General features: G+C 49.5%; 1 protein-coding gene across 1 annotated transcript; it reads right to left on the bottom strand.

Moving 5' to 3' along the window:
• Positions 1-4,157: 4,157 nt before the first annotated feature.
• Positions 4,158-9,509, bottom strand: LOC106722912 (zinc finger protein 282-like). Its single transcript, XM_025191862.1, has 6 exons — positions 9,153-9,509; positions 8,534-8,660; positions 6,732-6,845; positions 5,349-5,462; positions 5,001-5,179; positions 4,158-4,268 (listed from the first exon to the last, which is right to left on the bottom strand). The coding sequence occupies exons 1-5, from the start codon at positions 9,507-9,509 to the stop codon at positions 5,052-5,054; spliced, it is 840 nt and encodes a 279-aa protein (XP_025047647.1). The 3' UTR covers positions 4,158-4,268; positions 5,001-5,051.
• Between the last annotated feature and the right edge of the window lie 5,509 nt (positions 9,510-15,018).

The raw sequence follows: 15,018 nt of genomic DNA, 5'->3' as shown, positions 1-15,018 counted from the left end.
CACAAAGGTTGAGACGTTTCTTTCAACCCAATCAAGAGTGACCCTATTCTCTGGCATCCACCCTACGGCGTGCGGTTCGATGCTCTCCCCGCGTCGCATCCGCCCCCGCCGCTGTGGTCCGACTACGCAAGGGAGAAGCTTCAAGTGTTTTGTGCAAAGCTTGTATTCAAACGGATGCAGAGCACACGGCAATCAATTTGGGGTCGCGGTCGTGTTAAATATTTCATTTCAAGCAAGCTTGTTATTTTGCTGTTATCATTTATTATAATAATGTTGTCATTAGAGCATCTCCAGTACAGACAACAATTTAAATGCACCCAACGGTCCCTGAGCTCCGTCCAACAGAAGTGCGAAAGGCCCAGAAGAATATGCACGAGGAAGGCAACAACAGGCACCAAGAAATGACGTGCTCCTCGGATAATATATCCAGACGTCGGTTTAGTATAAATTAATACAGTATAGTACACAGTTTAGTACTATACAGTATAATATGCAGTTTAGTATAAATTAATACAGCCGAGTCATCGCTAATAAGGCTTTTGCTATCACACACGCGCAGCCTCCGGAGACTCGGTGGAGTGCTACCAAGAAGGTGAATTTCTTCGAATACTTTCACAGCAGGGCAAGGCCAACATTTGTGCATGTCAGAGCTGTGTGTCCCTCCCTGTCCGGGGCCCAGAAGGATTTAACTTGACTCAAGATCCCCGAGGGAAAAAAATCCCTGCTAAACTAACCCCAACGCAGCACCTCCCTTTCAGGTCTGGGATTCACACGCGCTCGCACAGAACGCGTCGGAGCCGTGTCCTCAGGTACGTCCAGCAATCGCGGGATTAAGCTCGGTCACCTGTGGGAATGCACGCAATATGCCAGCCCATACATACGAAATACAAACATCTTAGTATGAAAACTGCAGTAGAAAATGCTGGTTTACCAGTAGAGGAAATACTCTGTGAATCAAGAGAAAAGTCTTTCAACTTTCCCTAGACAAGATGCTCCCGGGTGTCCTCTCTCTGCAAGAAGGCATATGGTAAAAAGCAAGCTCACATGTTTTTATGGAAAAGAACACAGAAACCCCAGGGTTCACACTGAAAAGTGCCAGAGCCATTAGTGAAGTCTCCGCTGAGCTTCAAAGGTGTCTCTAGTGGGTTATGGAATAGAGAAAATCCCACACAATTTACTGATTCGTTTGGATGCACTGGCTGGGGGAGTAGTTAGCTGATTGCACGATTTCACAATGATTACACACTTAATTCATACAACACAATTTTATTTTAAAACTCTTTGCTACGTATATAACACTGCTTAGCTTTAAGAAACACCACAAACATTAAGAACACAATAATTACATATATCAGAAACAATGCTCCGAATGCACTTCCTTCCCAAACAATGCAATAAGAATTAGTATTACAAAAGCAACTACAATTACAACTCAAAGTTAAATTTGAATCAGTACTGTTATTTTCATAATATACTTACAATCCTAGAATTCCGAGAAGCCAAACACCTAAATATGGTTTCATTCCTCAGTAGTACAATTTAATGGGTTGGCCTCAGTAGTACGGTTCAATGGGCTCGCCTCAGTAGTACGGTTCAATAGGCTGGCCTCAGCAGTACAATTCAATAGGCTGGCCTCAGCAGTGATAGGACTAAGTCCCCTTCTTTCAGTCCCTTTCGGGCGCTCCGCGGCTTCAGCGTGAACTAAGAGATTCGTGTTCACGGAGAGGGTGGTTCAGGTGATCAATCTGATCCGGCCTACACTTGCGATTCTTCCTTCGTTGTTCTGCATGTATAGTCACCTCCAAATTGGGACAGTAAGTTACAGTTTTTATTGAGTGAGCTGCCGTCTTGGGCCACTCCTACTCAAACCTGTCATTACCCCGAAATTTGGGCTCGGATCTTACTCAATAGATTCTTTTGCTTGGTAATCAGTTTCTTTTGTTGATCATTTTAATTACTTCGGGGAACTTCCATATCACTGCAAGTGACCTTTTCTTACCAATCTGGTCAAAAGGCTCTAGGGTTTGATCTCTCGGAACTCAGGATATTTGCTTTAAGGATCGTTTTCAGGTTCTCTTTGTTAAAGACTTCTAAAGATAAAATTCAAAAGTTAAAACTTTGAGCAAAGTCTGGATCTTTCACACGTAGTCCAAAACAATGACCTAGATAAGGAGATAAATCTTATCTTCTTCCTGAAACTGGCTAATGGGCAACCATCACAAACATTCAAACTATTTCCTTCAATATGACAAAAGGTATATCGGGGAACCTGCACCATCAGTGTGCAAACTTCCCATGAGATAAATCAGGCTGGCATCAAATCAAACAGACTGCAAGAACCACTACAGCATTCAGAGGTTCATTATGCCCTTTGCCTTACCTCCAACAACCCTGTCTTTCCCCTCATTCTTCCTCTAAAGCTTAGGGCAGATTAGACAGCACCCATTGCAGACATCCCTGCTCTTTGTTGAAGAGAAGGAGATGCTTAATGATGCCAACATTTATTTTGCTCTAATAAGTTCTCAGCCCTATTTTGGATGCTCGAGACAATCATCTTGTCATATATGCAGTGCACTTCTATATTAACTGCCCTCCACTCATGCAAAAATGAATTGGATTCCAAGCCTAAATCCCCAATATTGCAGCTGGAGTGACATGAAATTAAACTTCTTAAGGTGGAGGGGTTTTAATCCACAAAGTACCCATTTCCCTTTTCCTTAACCAAAATGACAAACGTATTTGTGCGGGTATTCTCATTACTGTAGCACAGGCGTGAGAGAACAAAACAGTAACAGTGAAAGCTTTACAAGGGGCCTGGACCGATTTACAAATGCATGGCATTGCTTGACCCACACCTGAAGTTCAGCCAGCCCTCGGGCAGGCACCGAGAGTCATTCAGCAGCACCCAACACCATTAAACAACAGCAGGTTGGTCATTCCCTATTCTGGTCCCTCCTCACAGGGCTCAAAAATGAGGCTGCTGATGTACGAGACGCCGGGTGTTTCAGCTCCTTCTGCTTTGTCAGACGAGGACGGCCAGCTGCATGCTCATTTCTGGCACCTCGCCTCATTGCCCTCTCCGACACAATTTACAGTCCGGTCACAGCAGAGCCACCTTTAGCTTTCCAGTGTCATGGCAAGCAGGCAGCCTCTACCCTTTGCCAAAGGCTCTAGGAAACTGTGGGTGACTGCGCCACGCTGTGCTTTCCCTGAATAAGGGAGCAACTGGAGTAGCAGAAGCTCCTTCCACACTCCCCACACTGGAAGGGGTCACGCCTTGGCGTGCATATACTGGTGATGGAGTAGATGCGTCTTTCAACAGCAGCAGCTGTTACACCCGCTGGCATTTACAGGCGGTCTCCCCTCTGCTACTCATCTGATGCCTCACCAGCCCAAGTGGCAGGCCAAGCTTACCCTGCACAGCACCCAGCGGCCTTACTCTTGGCATGACTCCTCTCCAGGAGCAGGAAGCCAAGCTCCAGGCTGCAGTTGCACCCTGGCTGGGGCCTGCCAACTGGTGTGGCTGCAGTGGTGGGTGGCGAGCTTTGCTTGCTGGGTGAAGCTCTTTCCACGCTGCCCACACACGTAGGGTCACTCCCTGGTGTGGGTGCGGTAGTAGCTGGTGAGCTCAGACTGCTGAATGAAGTGCTTGCTGCACTGCGGGCAGACGTAGGGGCGCTCGCCGGTGTGCTGGCGCCAGTGCAGCACATAGTACACCTTGCAGTAGAAGTGCTTTCCGCAGTCAGGGCATGCATAGGGACGCTCACCTGTGTGCATGCACTGGTACACCGTCAGGTTGAAGAACTGCTTGAAGCTCTTCTCGCACACCGGGCACTTGTACGGCTTCTCCTCTGAGTGGATTTGCTGGTGCTGCACAAAGTACTTCCTGCAGCTGAAGCGCCGGCCGCAGTCGCCGCATGCGTAGGGTCGCTCGCCCGTGTGTGTCAAGCGGTGCGTCACCAGGCTGGACTTCTGCGGGAAGCTCTTCCCACACTTTCCGCACTGGAACAGTTTCTCCCCCAAGTGACTCGGCAGGGGAACCAAGCTGCTCTGGATGTCAGGGGTGCCCCTATTCTGCAGGGACAACTGCCCTGATGCAGTCCCCTCCTGGCTCCTCCGCTGGCCCCGACTGTCACAACCCGTCCCCAGAACGGGGCTCCGAGGAACGTCCTCCTCCTCCCTCCTTGCCAACATCCAGAGCAGTTCCAGGTTTCCAAAAACAGGGCGTGGACACAGCTCTTCCATTTTAATCTCAATCCCATTATGTGCTAGAACAGAAAAAGAGTCCAAATGATGCTTTCATATGCCTGGGCTATACTAAAACCCTGCAAGAGCAAGATATTCCTACACGACAGGAAGCTAGGTTTTGAAAAAGCAGATTACCTGCGTTACAGTCAAACTTAGAAACCTCAAGCAGGGATCGGGGCCCCTTTTGACCAGGTGCTACGTGAACTGCTCCAAAGAATACCAATACTGGCTGGAAGGCTGCATACCAACAAACAACCTGGGTTCAGCCCGTGATCGGAGTATTTAAGCCTCAGATAAAGGTGACTTTAACCAATCTCAGTGACTGCAGATCCAAGATCCTCAGCTGCCCCCTCCGGTCTCCAGCATCTGTGCATATCAGTAAAGAGCCACCCTCCTCATTTCTACGTGATCAAAATCAGTCCCCGGTATTACCCAATTTATAAATACCTTTTGGAAAGGAAGTGCTGATAATGAAAGCACAAGCAGATATGCAGTCTTGGTCAAGTCTAGTTAGCAGGAGAAACCAAGTCTGCAAAGAAATTAATTGTAGATCTGCTGCTTGAAAATTTTTCTGAACAGCTGATCCCATTCTCCAGATTCAAGCATTGTGCGATGGAGACCGTATGCAGTATACTGTAGGTTCTTAAGCTCAATAAATCCAAGTAATGCCACACTATGACACAGTGTCGGCCTGGGAATGGGGGAGAGCTATCACACCTCATCTAGAGAACACAGTGAGAACAATAAGTTACCTTTAAACTGATTATCTTGGGGTCCTGTCTCCTCCCCAGCATGTGAAAAACCTATACCCCTGGTGCCTTCGCCGGAGGGAAGAGGAGGAAAACAATTCTGCTTCTGGGGTCCATCTGAAGCTCAGAAAAGGAAGGAGTGAGGTGAGGGATACACGGCCCATAGTCAAAGTGACTGACACCTGCCATGGAGACAAGACAAGGGCTGGTTAGAGACAAAGGGGATAGAACCGGTGGAGCTCAGTGATTCAGTTAGACAACCACAGCACGTGTACATGTGTGTGCATGTGCACGCACGCACACACACTTCACTCACCATTTCTGCTTGGTTCTGACATTATTGACATTCACCTGAAGTGGGACATGCAGGGATCGCTCTCTCTTCCAACTCCTGCAGTTCCCCAACGCACGGCTCTTCCTCTTGTTCAAGCTGGGCTAACACATCAGGAGTGGGAATGGGAGGATCTGTTCTTGGGAGAAGGGAGTTCTGTTATCTATCTACTGAACATTTTAGAGAAACCTCAGGAGGTCACATCTAGTCCAGCTCCCTGCTCAAAGCAGGACCAGCCCCAACTCCATCATCTCAGCCAAGGCTTTGTCTACCCAGGTCTTAAACACCTCCAAGGATGGAGATCCCACCACCTCTCTGGGTAACCTACTCCAGTGCTTCACCACCCTCCTAGTGAGACAGTTCTTCCTAATATCCACCCTCAACTTCCCTTGCTGCAGCTTGAGCCCATTGCTCCTTGTCCTGTCATCTGCCCCCACTGAGAACAGCCCAGCCCCATCCTCTTTGCACCCCCTCTGCAGGGAGATGAAGGCTGCTATTAAATCCCCCCTCAGTTTTCTGTTCTCCATATTAAATAAGTCCAGTGTTGAAGTTTCATCCTTGCAGGATTTGTCTACTAGGAACAGAGCCACGGAGTCCACCCTCCTTTGGTTCATTCAGCTACCTGTCTTAGCTCAACCACTACAAACATTACCAGAGTCTCTCCTGCAAGCTCATCTTTATCAGAGATGCTGTACAGTGAACAAAGGAGTCCAGGATAATCATCACCATCTCCCGCTCCCTTTCCTGCCTTCCTCTTGTGTGCTTATGCACTGTAGCCTAACACTGCATCCAAACTGAGACCACTAAGGGCTGGGAGAGTGCTTTTTTATGCTCCATAAAGTACCTAGGACACTTGAGTAGATGTGTAACTACACAATGGGAGTAAGTAAATATCCCCACCCAGCTTATCAGTAGCAGGAAACTGCTTCAATGATTGTATTACGTGTTCTTTTAAGATCAGGATCCTACTAGCTACAGATGCACTCACATCACAGGAGCAACAAAGTGTGGTTAAACAACATGACCTGAAGGCAAGACATCCAAGAGCAATATAGGACCAAACAGGAGAAAATGCTACCACAACCCCCTGACATGGATTCAGAGTACTCAGTATAGTCTACTTTTAAACAGAACTAGAGCAGAGCAGCCCCCATTACATTGATAATCCAAAGCAAGACCCGCTAAGACCATGACTGTTCAGAAAGCTGTACTGATTTACTCAAACTGGTTCAGAAACCAATTTAGTTGAATCCATACAACATTCTCACATAAATAAGGACCATGATAGAGGAGTGCGACTCCAACATGGCTTGAAGATATAAGCAATTGGAGCAAAGACTTTGTGAATGTATGAATTAGCTTAGTCTAAAGACAAATCCCTTCATGCGCCTCAACATACTCACCAACATCAGGGAAGCTAGGGATTTCCCTTTCCTTCAGATCCTGCTGATCTTTGATGCACGGCTCTTCCCCTCGCTCCGTCCAAGACAAAATGTCAGGTTTGGACACCGAGTAGTCTGAGCACGGAAACAGATATCCAGGGACAGCAGGGTTTACCAACGCGTATCGGGTATTGTTACAAATAAATGTAAACACAAATAGCTTGTCTTTCTATAGTACTCACCTGTGCAGGTTCTTAGGGTGCTGCACAAACACTGTATTCAATTATTATGGTTACTGCCAGAGGCAATAATGACACAAAGAGCTAAACAGACTGATAAGAACATTTCTAGTAGCAGAACTTAGGGTGGATAAGGAGCTGATGTTTCAGGACCTTTAACACAGAAGGGACTCAATGCCCCTGTTTAGACACAGGTTATGAATCTACTCCCCTGCTTGTAATCCTGCAGAAAGGCCAGAGTCCTTGTCAAGGACACACCTAGTCTGGAGCAAGAAGCGTGGAGAATGACAGTCTCCCTTTAGCTCCTCCGTCACGGAGCTGATAAAGACTAGCAGCAAACCCCTAGCATGTCAAATTCATCTGCTCTCGTGGGCCGGGCATGTCATAAGGGGTCAGTCCATGGGCCAGATTAATAGCACATGGCTGGCCCTACAAACCATATCAGGTCCACGAAGCTGCGCCCCTCTTCTCTCCTATGCCCCCTCCCCACCAGCCAGTCCTGGACCCATGCTGCACGCAGCACCCTCCGAGCTGGTCAGGGACCCGTGCTGCACACAGCGCACCTCCTGGAGCAGCTGGGGAAAGGGGGGTTGCGTGCGTCCCAGGCCCTGCATGTGGGGCTGGGCTGGTGTACACCGCATGCTGCATATGAGTTGACTGTGGACCGAGGGGCAGCACCTGGAGGCTGGAAAATGGGCTCCGCAGCCTAGAGCCAGCCTATGGGTGGTATCTTTGATGCACCTACTCTGGACTTACTAGTTTTCTCCCTTTGATTAGACATAGGGACGACAACTCACACTACTAGAGGCAACCCAGTGAGAACGATGCTTGGGGAAGGATTTCAGACAGCTGCATGTCAGTTCCCCATTTCAATCTAGCACATACAACATGTGCATGCTCACATATATATGTGTGAAGGAGGGCGCCTATTTCCTTGTGGCGCTGCTATTGCACTCTTAGGATCTGATGCAAAGAACGGCAGCTTCTTTAGCCAACTTCAACATAAGATACTGAAACCGGAAGAACTCAGGCGGTATGTTTTCAAGTTCAGACTTCAGGGCTAGCCAGGCTCCAGCCTCAGAAGGGAGTTATCATTCCCCATAGCTTTAGGGAGCTTACAACCATTTCTTGAAATCGATTTAAAATGATTTCTTGAGACAACACTGCAATGAACAAGTGACCACGAAGCCTGCAAGTCCATGAACAGAACCAATACAGAAACACAAATTACATGTCACAGGTGTGAAAAGAAAATTAGTGAAGGGTAACTTCCAGGAAACACCTGAATCAGTTGTATTTTACTCCATGCAAGATCAATAATAGGTGAAAGAGGGATGGACTCTAAGTGCATAAGCAAACAGAGCCCTTATCCAAAGCACAACGATGGAAAGACCAAAATGCCCATCTGTATCTCAATGTCTTTTTAGCTAAGAGGATGGGTGGATAGGATACATGACAAAGACTTGAAAAGGTGTACGAACTGATCTACCAAAAGCTAAAGGGATTTGAAAATACACTTCAGATGCAGAAATTACAAGTCTAATAATCTACTAAACAAATAATAATAAAAAAAGAGATCCTAACCTAGAGAGATCAGGGTCTCAAAATTCCCCTTCATCACGTTCTTGTACAGCTCCTTCTGCCATTCATCCAACCTCTCCCACTCTTGCTCATTGAAATACACTGAGACATCATCAAACGTCACAGGCACCTGCAATCACAAGCATCACACACTCAGCGTCTTCTGTTCAAACACTGACATACCTTGCTTTTGTGCTAGATTAAAAGCAGATAATCAGCCATCAGAAGTAGGGACTTGCATTTACTGCTTAACTGCTATTGAAATGAGTCCTTGTCTTAGTCCGATCCCAGCAGAGTTCTCCAGCATTTCTCCATCCTGTCCTTGCCTGCAGCTCACAGAAGAACTGAATGACACAAGGAAAGAGATACAGAAAAAAGACGATGCAGTGAAAGGAAAAGGAAATGGAAAGAAAAAAAAGGAGGTAGAAGAGAGGGCTAAGAAGTGTCAGTCCCAACACGTGGTCTGAAATGCAGTCACTGAAACCGCATGGGGACCAAACTGATAGACAGGAGACAGCCCAAGCCCTGCTGTCTCTTTGCCCATTGCACCCTTCCCTCCCCTATCCTCTGAGAAGCCCCACAGCCTCTGACCAGCTCCTTCTCAGGGATGGGATCTCCTTACCTTGGGGACTTGACCCCTGGGGGAACCACAGGATCCAGAAGTTCCTGTTCTCCAGCAGGCTCTCCAGCCTCCTCGCAATAGATGATTCTCCTGGATCAGAGCTCCCAGCATAGCCAGCTGGTTACCAAACTCCATCTCCATTTTCTCACGCGCCGGTATCTTCTTCTCGGCCACTCCTGTTCTCCCTTCCAGACTCAGCAACTGTTTGGCATAAGAATCAACCTTCCTCTCCACGGCTTGAATCGCAGCCAGGACAGTGCACAGAGACATTTCTGCAGCTTGCAGCTGGGTTTCTTTCAGGAAAGTTCTTTCGCGGACAGTAGCAGGCTTCAAAGACACCGGGTGCCGGGATCCCATATCCCATCCTAGAGTCTATTGGTAAGAAAAGACATGGAGCTAGCGGGGGTCCTGTCCTTGCAAATCACCTAGAAAAGACATGGAGCTAGCGGGGGTCCTGTCCTTGCAAATCACCTGCAACCACAATTTTGACAAGAACCGCTAGCATTCTCCAGGCTGCTTCATATTTCCCAGTACTGACTTTTTAAAAGGATCACTAGCAAATCTGCTTGTTGAAGGCTGGCTGATATTTTCCTTACAATGGTTTTACACACAAGACAACATAAACTGCATCAGCATAGGACGAGCAAGAACATAACAGAAAACGAGGAATCTACTTCAGGCTTGGTAAAGGTCTCATTACCTCATCCCCTGAGCCCAACTGGCCACACAGCTAGATGTGCCAGAAATAAATTAACAGGCAGTGAAGATAATTTTGGGAGCAGAAAGGGAGAAATATTATACAAAGTATTTATCGTGCCTTCAGGACACTTCTGAAAATATCAAGTCTTTGGTATACTCCGTATAAGGGGGCTGGCTGAGGACTGAAAAAAGGCCATGCACTTTGCCCCCAGCTCACTGCGAACAATACTGATTAACAGCAGCCATGGAGACCAACTTTTTGGCACCCTCTCTGAGTGCTGCTCTAAGCTCTTTTCTTTACCTGATCTGCTGCTGAGTTTTCTGCTCCTGACCAAACTGCTGCTCCACTTTCTGCTTCCAACATTATGCTCCCTGCTAGATCTGCTGCTCTGCTTGCTGTTCCCTGGCCTATGCTCCTGCCCCATCTGATACTTACTGCTCCCTGCTGTATCTGCCATTGTGCTGCCTATCCCATCCCCAATCTGCCATGTGTCACACACACAGGCTGCAAGCTACAGATCAGCCACCTCTGAGCTACAGGAACAGCCTGCACTGAACGCTTCACACCACATTGGGTGCATCTATACGTGCATTAATGCAGCATAGTTACAGTGCATTAAGTTTAGCACCTGTAATAACAGGTACTAACTTAATGTGCAGTAATTGGCACTACTGTGCAGTAGCACCAGAGTACATCTTTTAGGTAACACTAATGCGCAGTAGACTAACTCTACTGCACATTAGCATGGCTTTTGCTGTGACGCTTTAATGTGCAGTAGAATTAATCTACTGCACTTTTAGCGTCTCGTGTAGACGCACCCATTATGTCTCCTTATATTACTTCACAGAGTCCTATTTACCTCTAACGGCAGCCTTGAAACGGAGGGGACCTACTCACATCAAGGCCGCCTTGAGACAGGCCGCTTCTAATCAGTCAAATGATGCTGTTAAAGGGAGTATAATGATATAAAGCAGAGGGTGCTCCTATGCGCTAATTAGGCAGTTGACTAACTGCTGTTTGTTCAAACATAAGCAACAAGGAACACATTGGGACTAAAAGGACATTATACAACGAGACCCAAAGAAGGGTCCTATGACACACCTGAAAGCTTGTCTAAGGCTGGAAACAGACATCAACTCTGGAGCTGGAGCAGCTGCGACTACCCTTGGTCACAGCAACGTCTTGGCACTTGGAGCATGACAAAGAGCTGGGACATCTGTTTGCTTGCAACCTGTCCAGCCATTAAAATGGTCTGCATCCGAAGTCTATCCCCCCGTGCAGCTGGCCCAGTACAAGAAATCACCCACAACAATTCTTGCCTCTTGCATTATGCAGTAAAGCAACTCATGTATGTCTATAAACTGGAGCGCCCCATACTGCTTATGACTCATTATTTGCCGTGCTATTATCTCTGGTCATGGATGGCACCCCGTCGGGTAACACACACCAAACAGGGGGCCCACTCCACGCATCGGGCAGAGCCAGGGGGTTGAAACCGCAGTGCGGATAATACATCGTCACATATTCCACGATATATATTTTTCTCCAGTTAAAAAGAAACAAGAAGTTTTATTAATATGCTAGGAGCCTAGGTCTATATTATTTAAAGATGAAAGCAAAAACAAATACAACTTTACTGGAACGCATATAGCATTAATGTGCTGTCTCTCACATTTGGTACAAAAAACACAACAAACTAGGCAAAAACGAATCAAAAGATGCTGTTTCATTAGGCCTGTAGTAGACTCTTTCTCAGAGTCACCAACCACAATCTAGCCTTCTCAAGCATCTTGACAGCACGTCCTGTGCTTCACTGGCAGTTGTTTCCACACCGGAGCAAATGCTCACCTGAGGAAACATTTCCACACTCGAGTTAAGGTTTGATGCTAGGGTTAAAAACAGTCGGCAGGGCTGTGAAATAGCAGAAATGCCTCCTAGAAACACATCCTCAGGACTAGTAGACAGCAGAAGAAACGATTGTGATCGATGCAATATCAAACCTTTAAAAAAGGAGAGGGAGTTGCTAACACCTGTGGGTGGGATGAAGAGTTTAGAAGGAATCAGACACCTGATAATGAGCTCAACGGACACCATGACTGCCGCCTTCCCTGGGCAGTCGGTTTTTCATTTAGGGTAAAAACATCAGGACTGCTATTCCCCATAGGTCCATCTGGCCTGTTCTGTGCATTGCACAGTGGCAGAGAGCTGATGCTGACAGGGAGAGTGAGCCGGGTCGGACTAGGGCTTTTTCCCATTCCTCTCCCACGTGCAGCCTCCAGCCTTGAAGGTCTAGGAAGAGCCGATTCAGAAGTGGTCCATGCCTCTCCTTGCTCACCGCTTGGTCGCCGGGCTCCTTGACCCAATTGCCCTCTGACTCCACGCTCCCTGCAGCTTCCTACCTCAGTGTATACCTGCATCCTGTGCTCTGCTTGGTCTCCGGGCTCGGCCTCTGACTCTGTGCTCTGCCCGACCCTCCAGCTTCCTGGCTCAGCTCGGGCCAGCGGGCACTGCCCAGTGCCCCCCTTGTAGCACTTGTTTGAGCCCTGTCACCCTCACTCTCATCCCTGTTTTCTCTTCCCATGTCCCCCAAACTTGGGTTCCCCGTCACCTGACCTGTCTTGTTCCCACACCCACTGCTTGGACCCACACCCCAGTGCCCCCCAGACTGGGACCAGGACACAACCCCAGTGTCCTCAAGACCTGAACTGGGACAGGACCCCAGTGCCCCCAGCCCTAGACCAGGACAGGACCCCAGTGCCCCCAAGACCTGGATTGGGACAGGACCCCAGTGCCCCCAAGACCTGGACCGCATGGCAGCCGGGAATGGCAGCCTCCCGGACACTGTGGGTGTAACACCAATTAGAAAAGCTAGACATTTATAAGCCAGCAGGACCAGATGGACTTCATTCAAGAGTGCCGATGGAGCTGGCTGAGGCCATTGCAGGACCCCTGGCAAAGCTCTTTCAGAAATCGTGGCACACAGGGGAAATCCCTGATGACTGAAAGAGGGCCAACATTGTGCCCATCTTCAAGAAGGGGAAGAGGGAGGACCTGGGCAACTATAGGCCAGTCAACCTAATCTCCATCCCAGGGAAAATCCTGGAAAAGCTCATTAAGGAGTCTATGTGTGATACGCTGGTGGAAGGTAAGATCCTGAACAGCAGCCAGCACGGCTTTTGTCTTACCAATCTCATCTCCTTCTACGACCAGGTCTCTCGCCACCTGGACAAGGGAGATGAGGTAGATGTTATAAACCTAGACTTTTGATCTAGTGTCCCATGATATCCTTGTGGGAAACCTGGAAGATTGTGGGTTCAGCTGCTCGACGGTTCAGTGGGTGGGAAACTGGCTCCAGGGCAGGACCCAGAGAGTCCCCATGAACGGATCCGTGTCGTCCTGGCGCGAAGTGGGCAGTGGTGTCCCCCAGGGTCTGTGCCTGGACTGGTGCTTTTCAACATCTTTATCAATGATTTGGATGGGGGAGCGAAAAGCTCGCTGGCCAAGTTCGCAGATGACACCAAGTTATGGGGCAGTGTGGCCACACCAGAAGATTGGTTGCTGATACAGGTGGACCTGGACAGACTAGAGAGTTGGGAGGACTGAAACCAGATGAAGTTTAACACTTCCAAGTGCAAGGTAATCCATCTGGGGACAAACAGCCCTCAACATGCATACAGGCTTGGTGGTGACAGCTTGACTTGCACCATGGCCGAAAGGGACCTAGGGGTAATGACTGACCATTGCATGAATAGGAGCCGTCAGTGCGATGCGGTGGTCAGCAGGGCAAACACCACGCTGGCCTGCATCAACCCATGCATCTCGTGTAAACCTAAGGAAGTGATACTCCTGCTGTACTCAGCACTGGTGAGACCGCAGCTGGACGACGGCGTCCAGTTCTGGGCGCTGCATGTCAATAAGGACATGGAAAAACTTGAGAGAGTCCAGAAAAGAGCCACCTGTATGATCAGGCACCTGCACGGCAAGCCCTACGAGGAGAGGCTGAGAGTCCTGGGCCTCATAGTTTCATAGTTTCCAGGGCAAGAAGGGACCTGAACAGATCATCAAGTCCGACCCCCCGCCCCAGGCAGGAACGGTTGCTGGGATCATAGCACCCAGCCAGATCTCTATCCAACCTCCTCTTGAAGACCCCCAAGGGAGGGGAGAGCACCACCTCCCTCGGGAGCCCAGTCCAGAGCCTGGCAGCCCTCACCGTAAAGTAATGTCTCCTGATGCCCAGCCTGAACCTGCTCTCTAACAATGTGTGGCTGTTATTCCTTGTTATCCTGGGTGGTGCCTGGGGGAACAGAGCCTCCCCCAATTTCTGCTGGTCCCCCCTGGTGAGTTTATAGACGGTCACCAGGTCCCCCTCGGCCTTCTCTCGTGGAGGCTGAACAGGTTCAGGTCCCGTCGCCTCTCCTCGCAGGGCCTGCCCTGCTGCCCCCTGACCATGCGAGTGGCCTCCTCTGGACCCTCTCCATGCTGGCCACATCCCTCCTGACGTGCGGCGCCCAGAACTGGATGCAGTACTCCACCTGTGGCCTGACCAGTGTCGCGTAGAGGGGGAGGATCACCTCCTTGGACCTGCTCGAGATGCATCTGTGGATGCACGACAAGGTGCGGTTGGCCTCCCTGACCGCGTCCTCGCATTGGCAGCTCATGTCCATCCTGGAGTCAGCAACGGCCCCAAGCCCCCTTTCTGCGCAGCGCTGACAAGCGGGGTGTCCCCAGCCCAGAGGCGCCTTGCTGGTCCCTTCTCCCCACACGCAGCACCTTGCACGTGTCTGCGGTGAACTCCGTCCTCCTCTCATCCGCCAGCTGCCCAGGTCCAGCGGGACCCTGCGCCCCTCTGCCGCCGGAAGAGGCGGAGGTGCGAGGGGCCCGGCCAGCGCCCGCGACCTCGGGGCAGCGCAGCGCGAGGGATACAAGCTGAGTTTGTATCCATGAACGGATACAACTCACCCCGGAACGGATACAAACTTGAGGCTTCCTTCCAGGAAAGCCTCCTTCGCAGCCGGGGAATAACCTCCGCGCACGGGGGGATTTCCAGAGGACACGGGACAGCCCCCACCCGGCTGCACCCCGAGGGCTGTGAGCTCCCTTCCAGCCCCGACACCGGATGGTGTGCGAGCTCCCCTGCTCGGCCAGGCCGCCCCGCCCCGCCTGCCC

This window comes from Alligator sinensis, unplaced genomic scaffold (assembly GCF_000455745.1).
Source record: "Alligator sinensis unplaced genomic scaffold, ASM45574v1 scaffold1296_1, whole genome shotgun sequence".
Taxonomy (NCBI): domain Eukaryota; kingdom Metazoa; phylum Chordata; order Crocodylia; family Alligatoridae; genus Alligator; species Alligator sinensis.
This window is presented reverse-complemented; position numbering and strand designations above follow the sequence as displayed.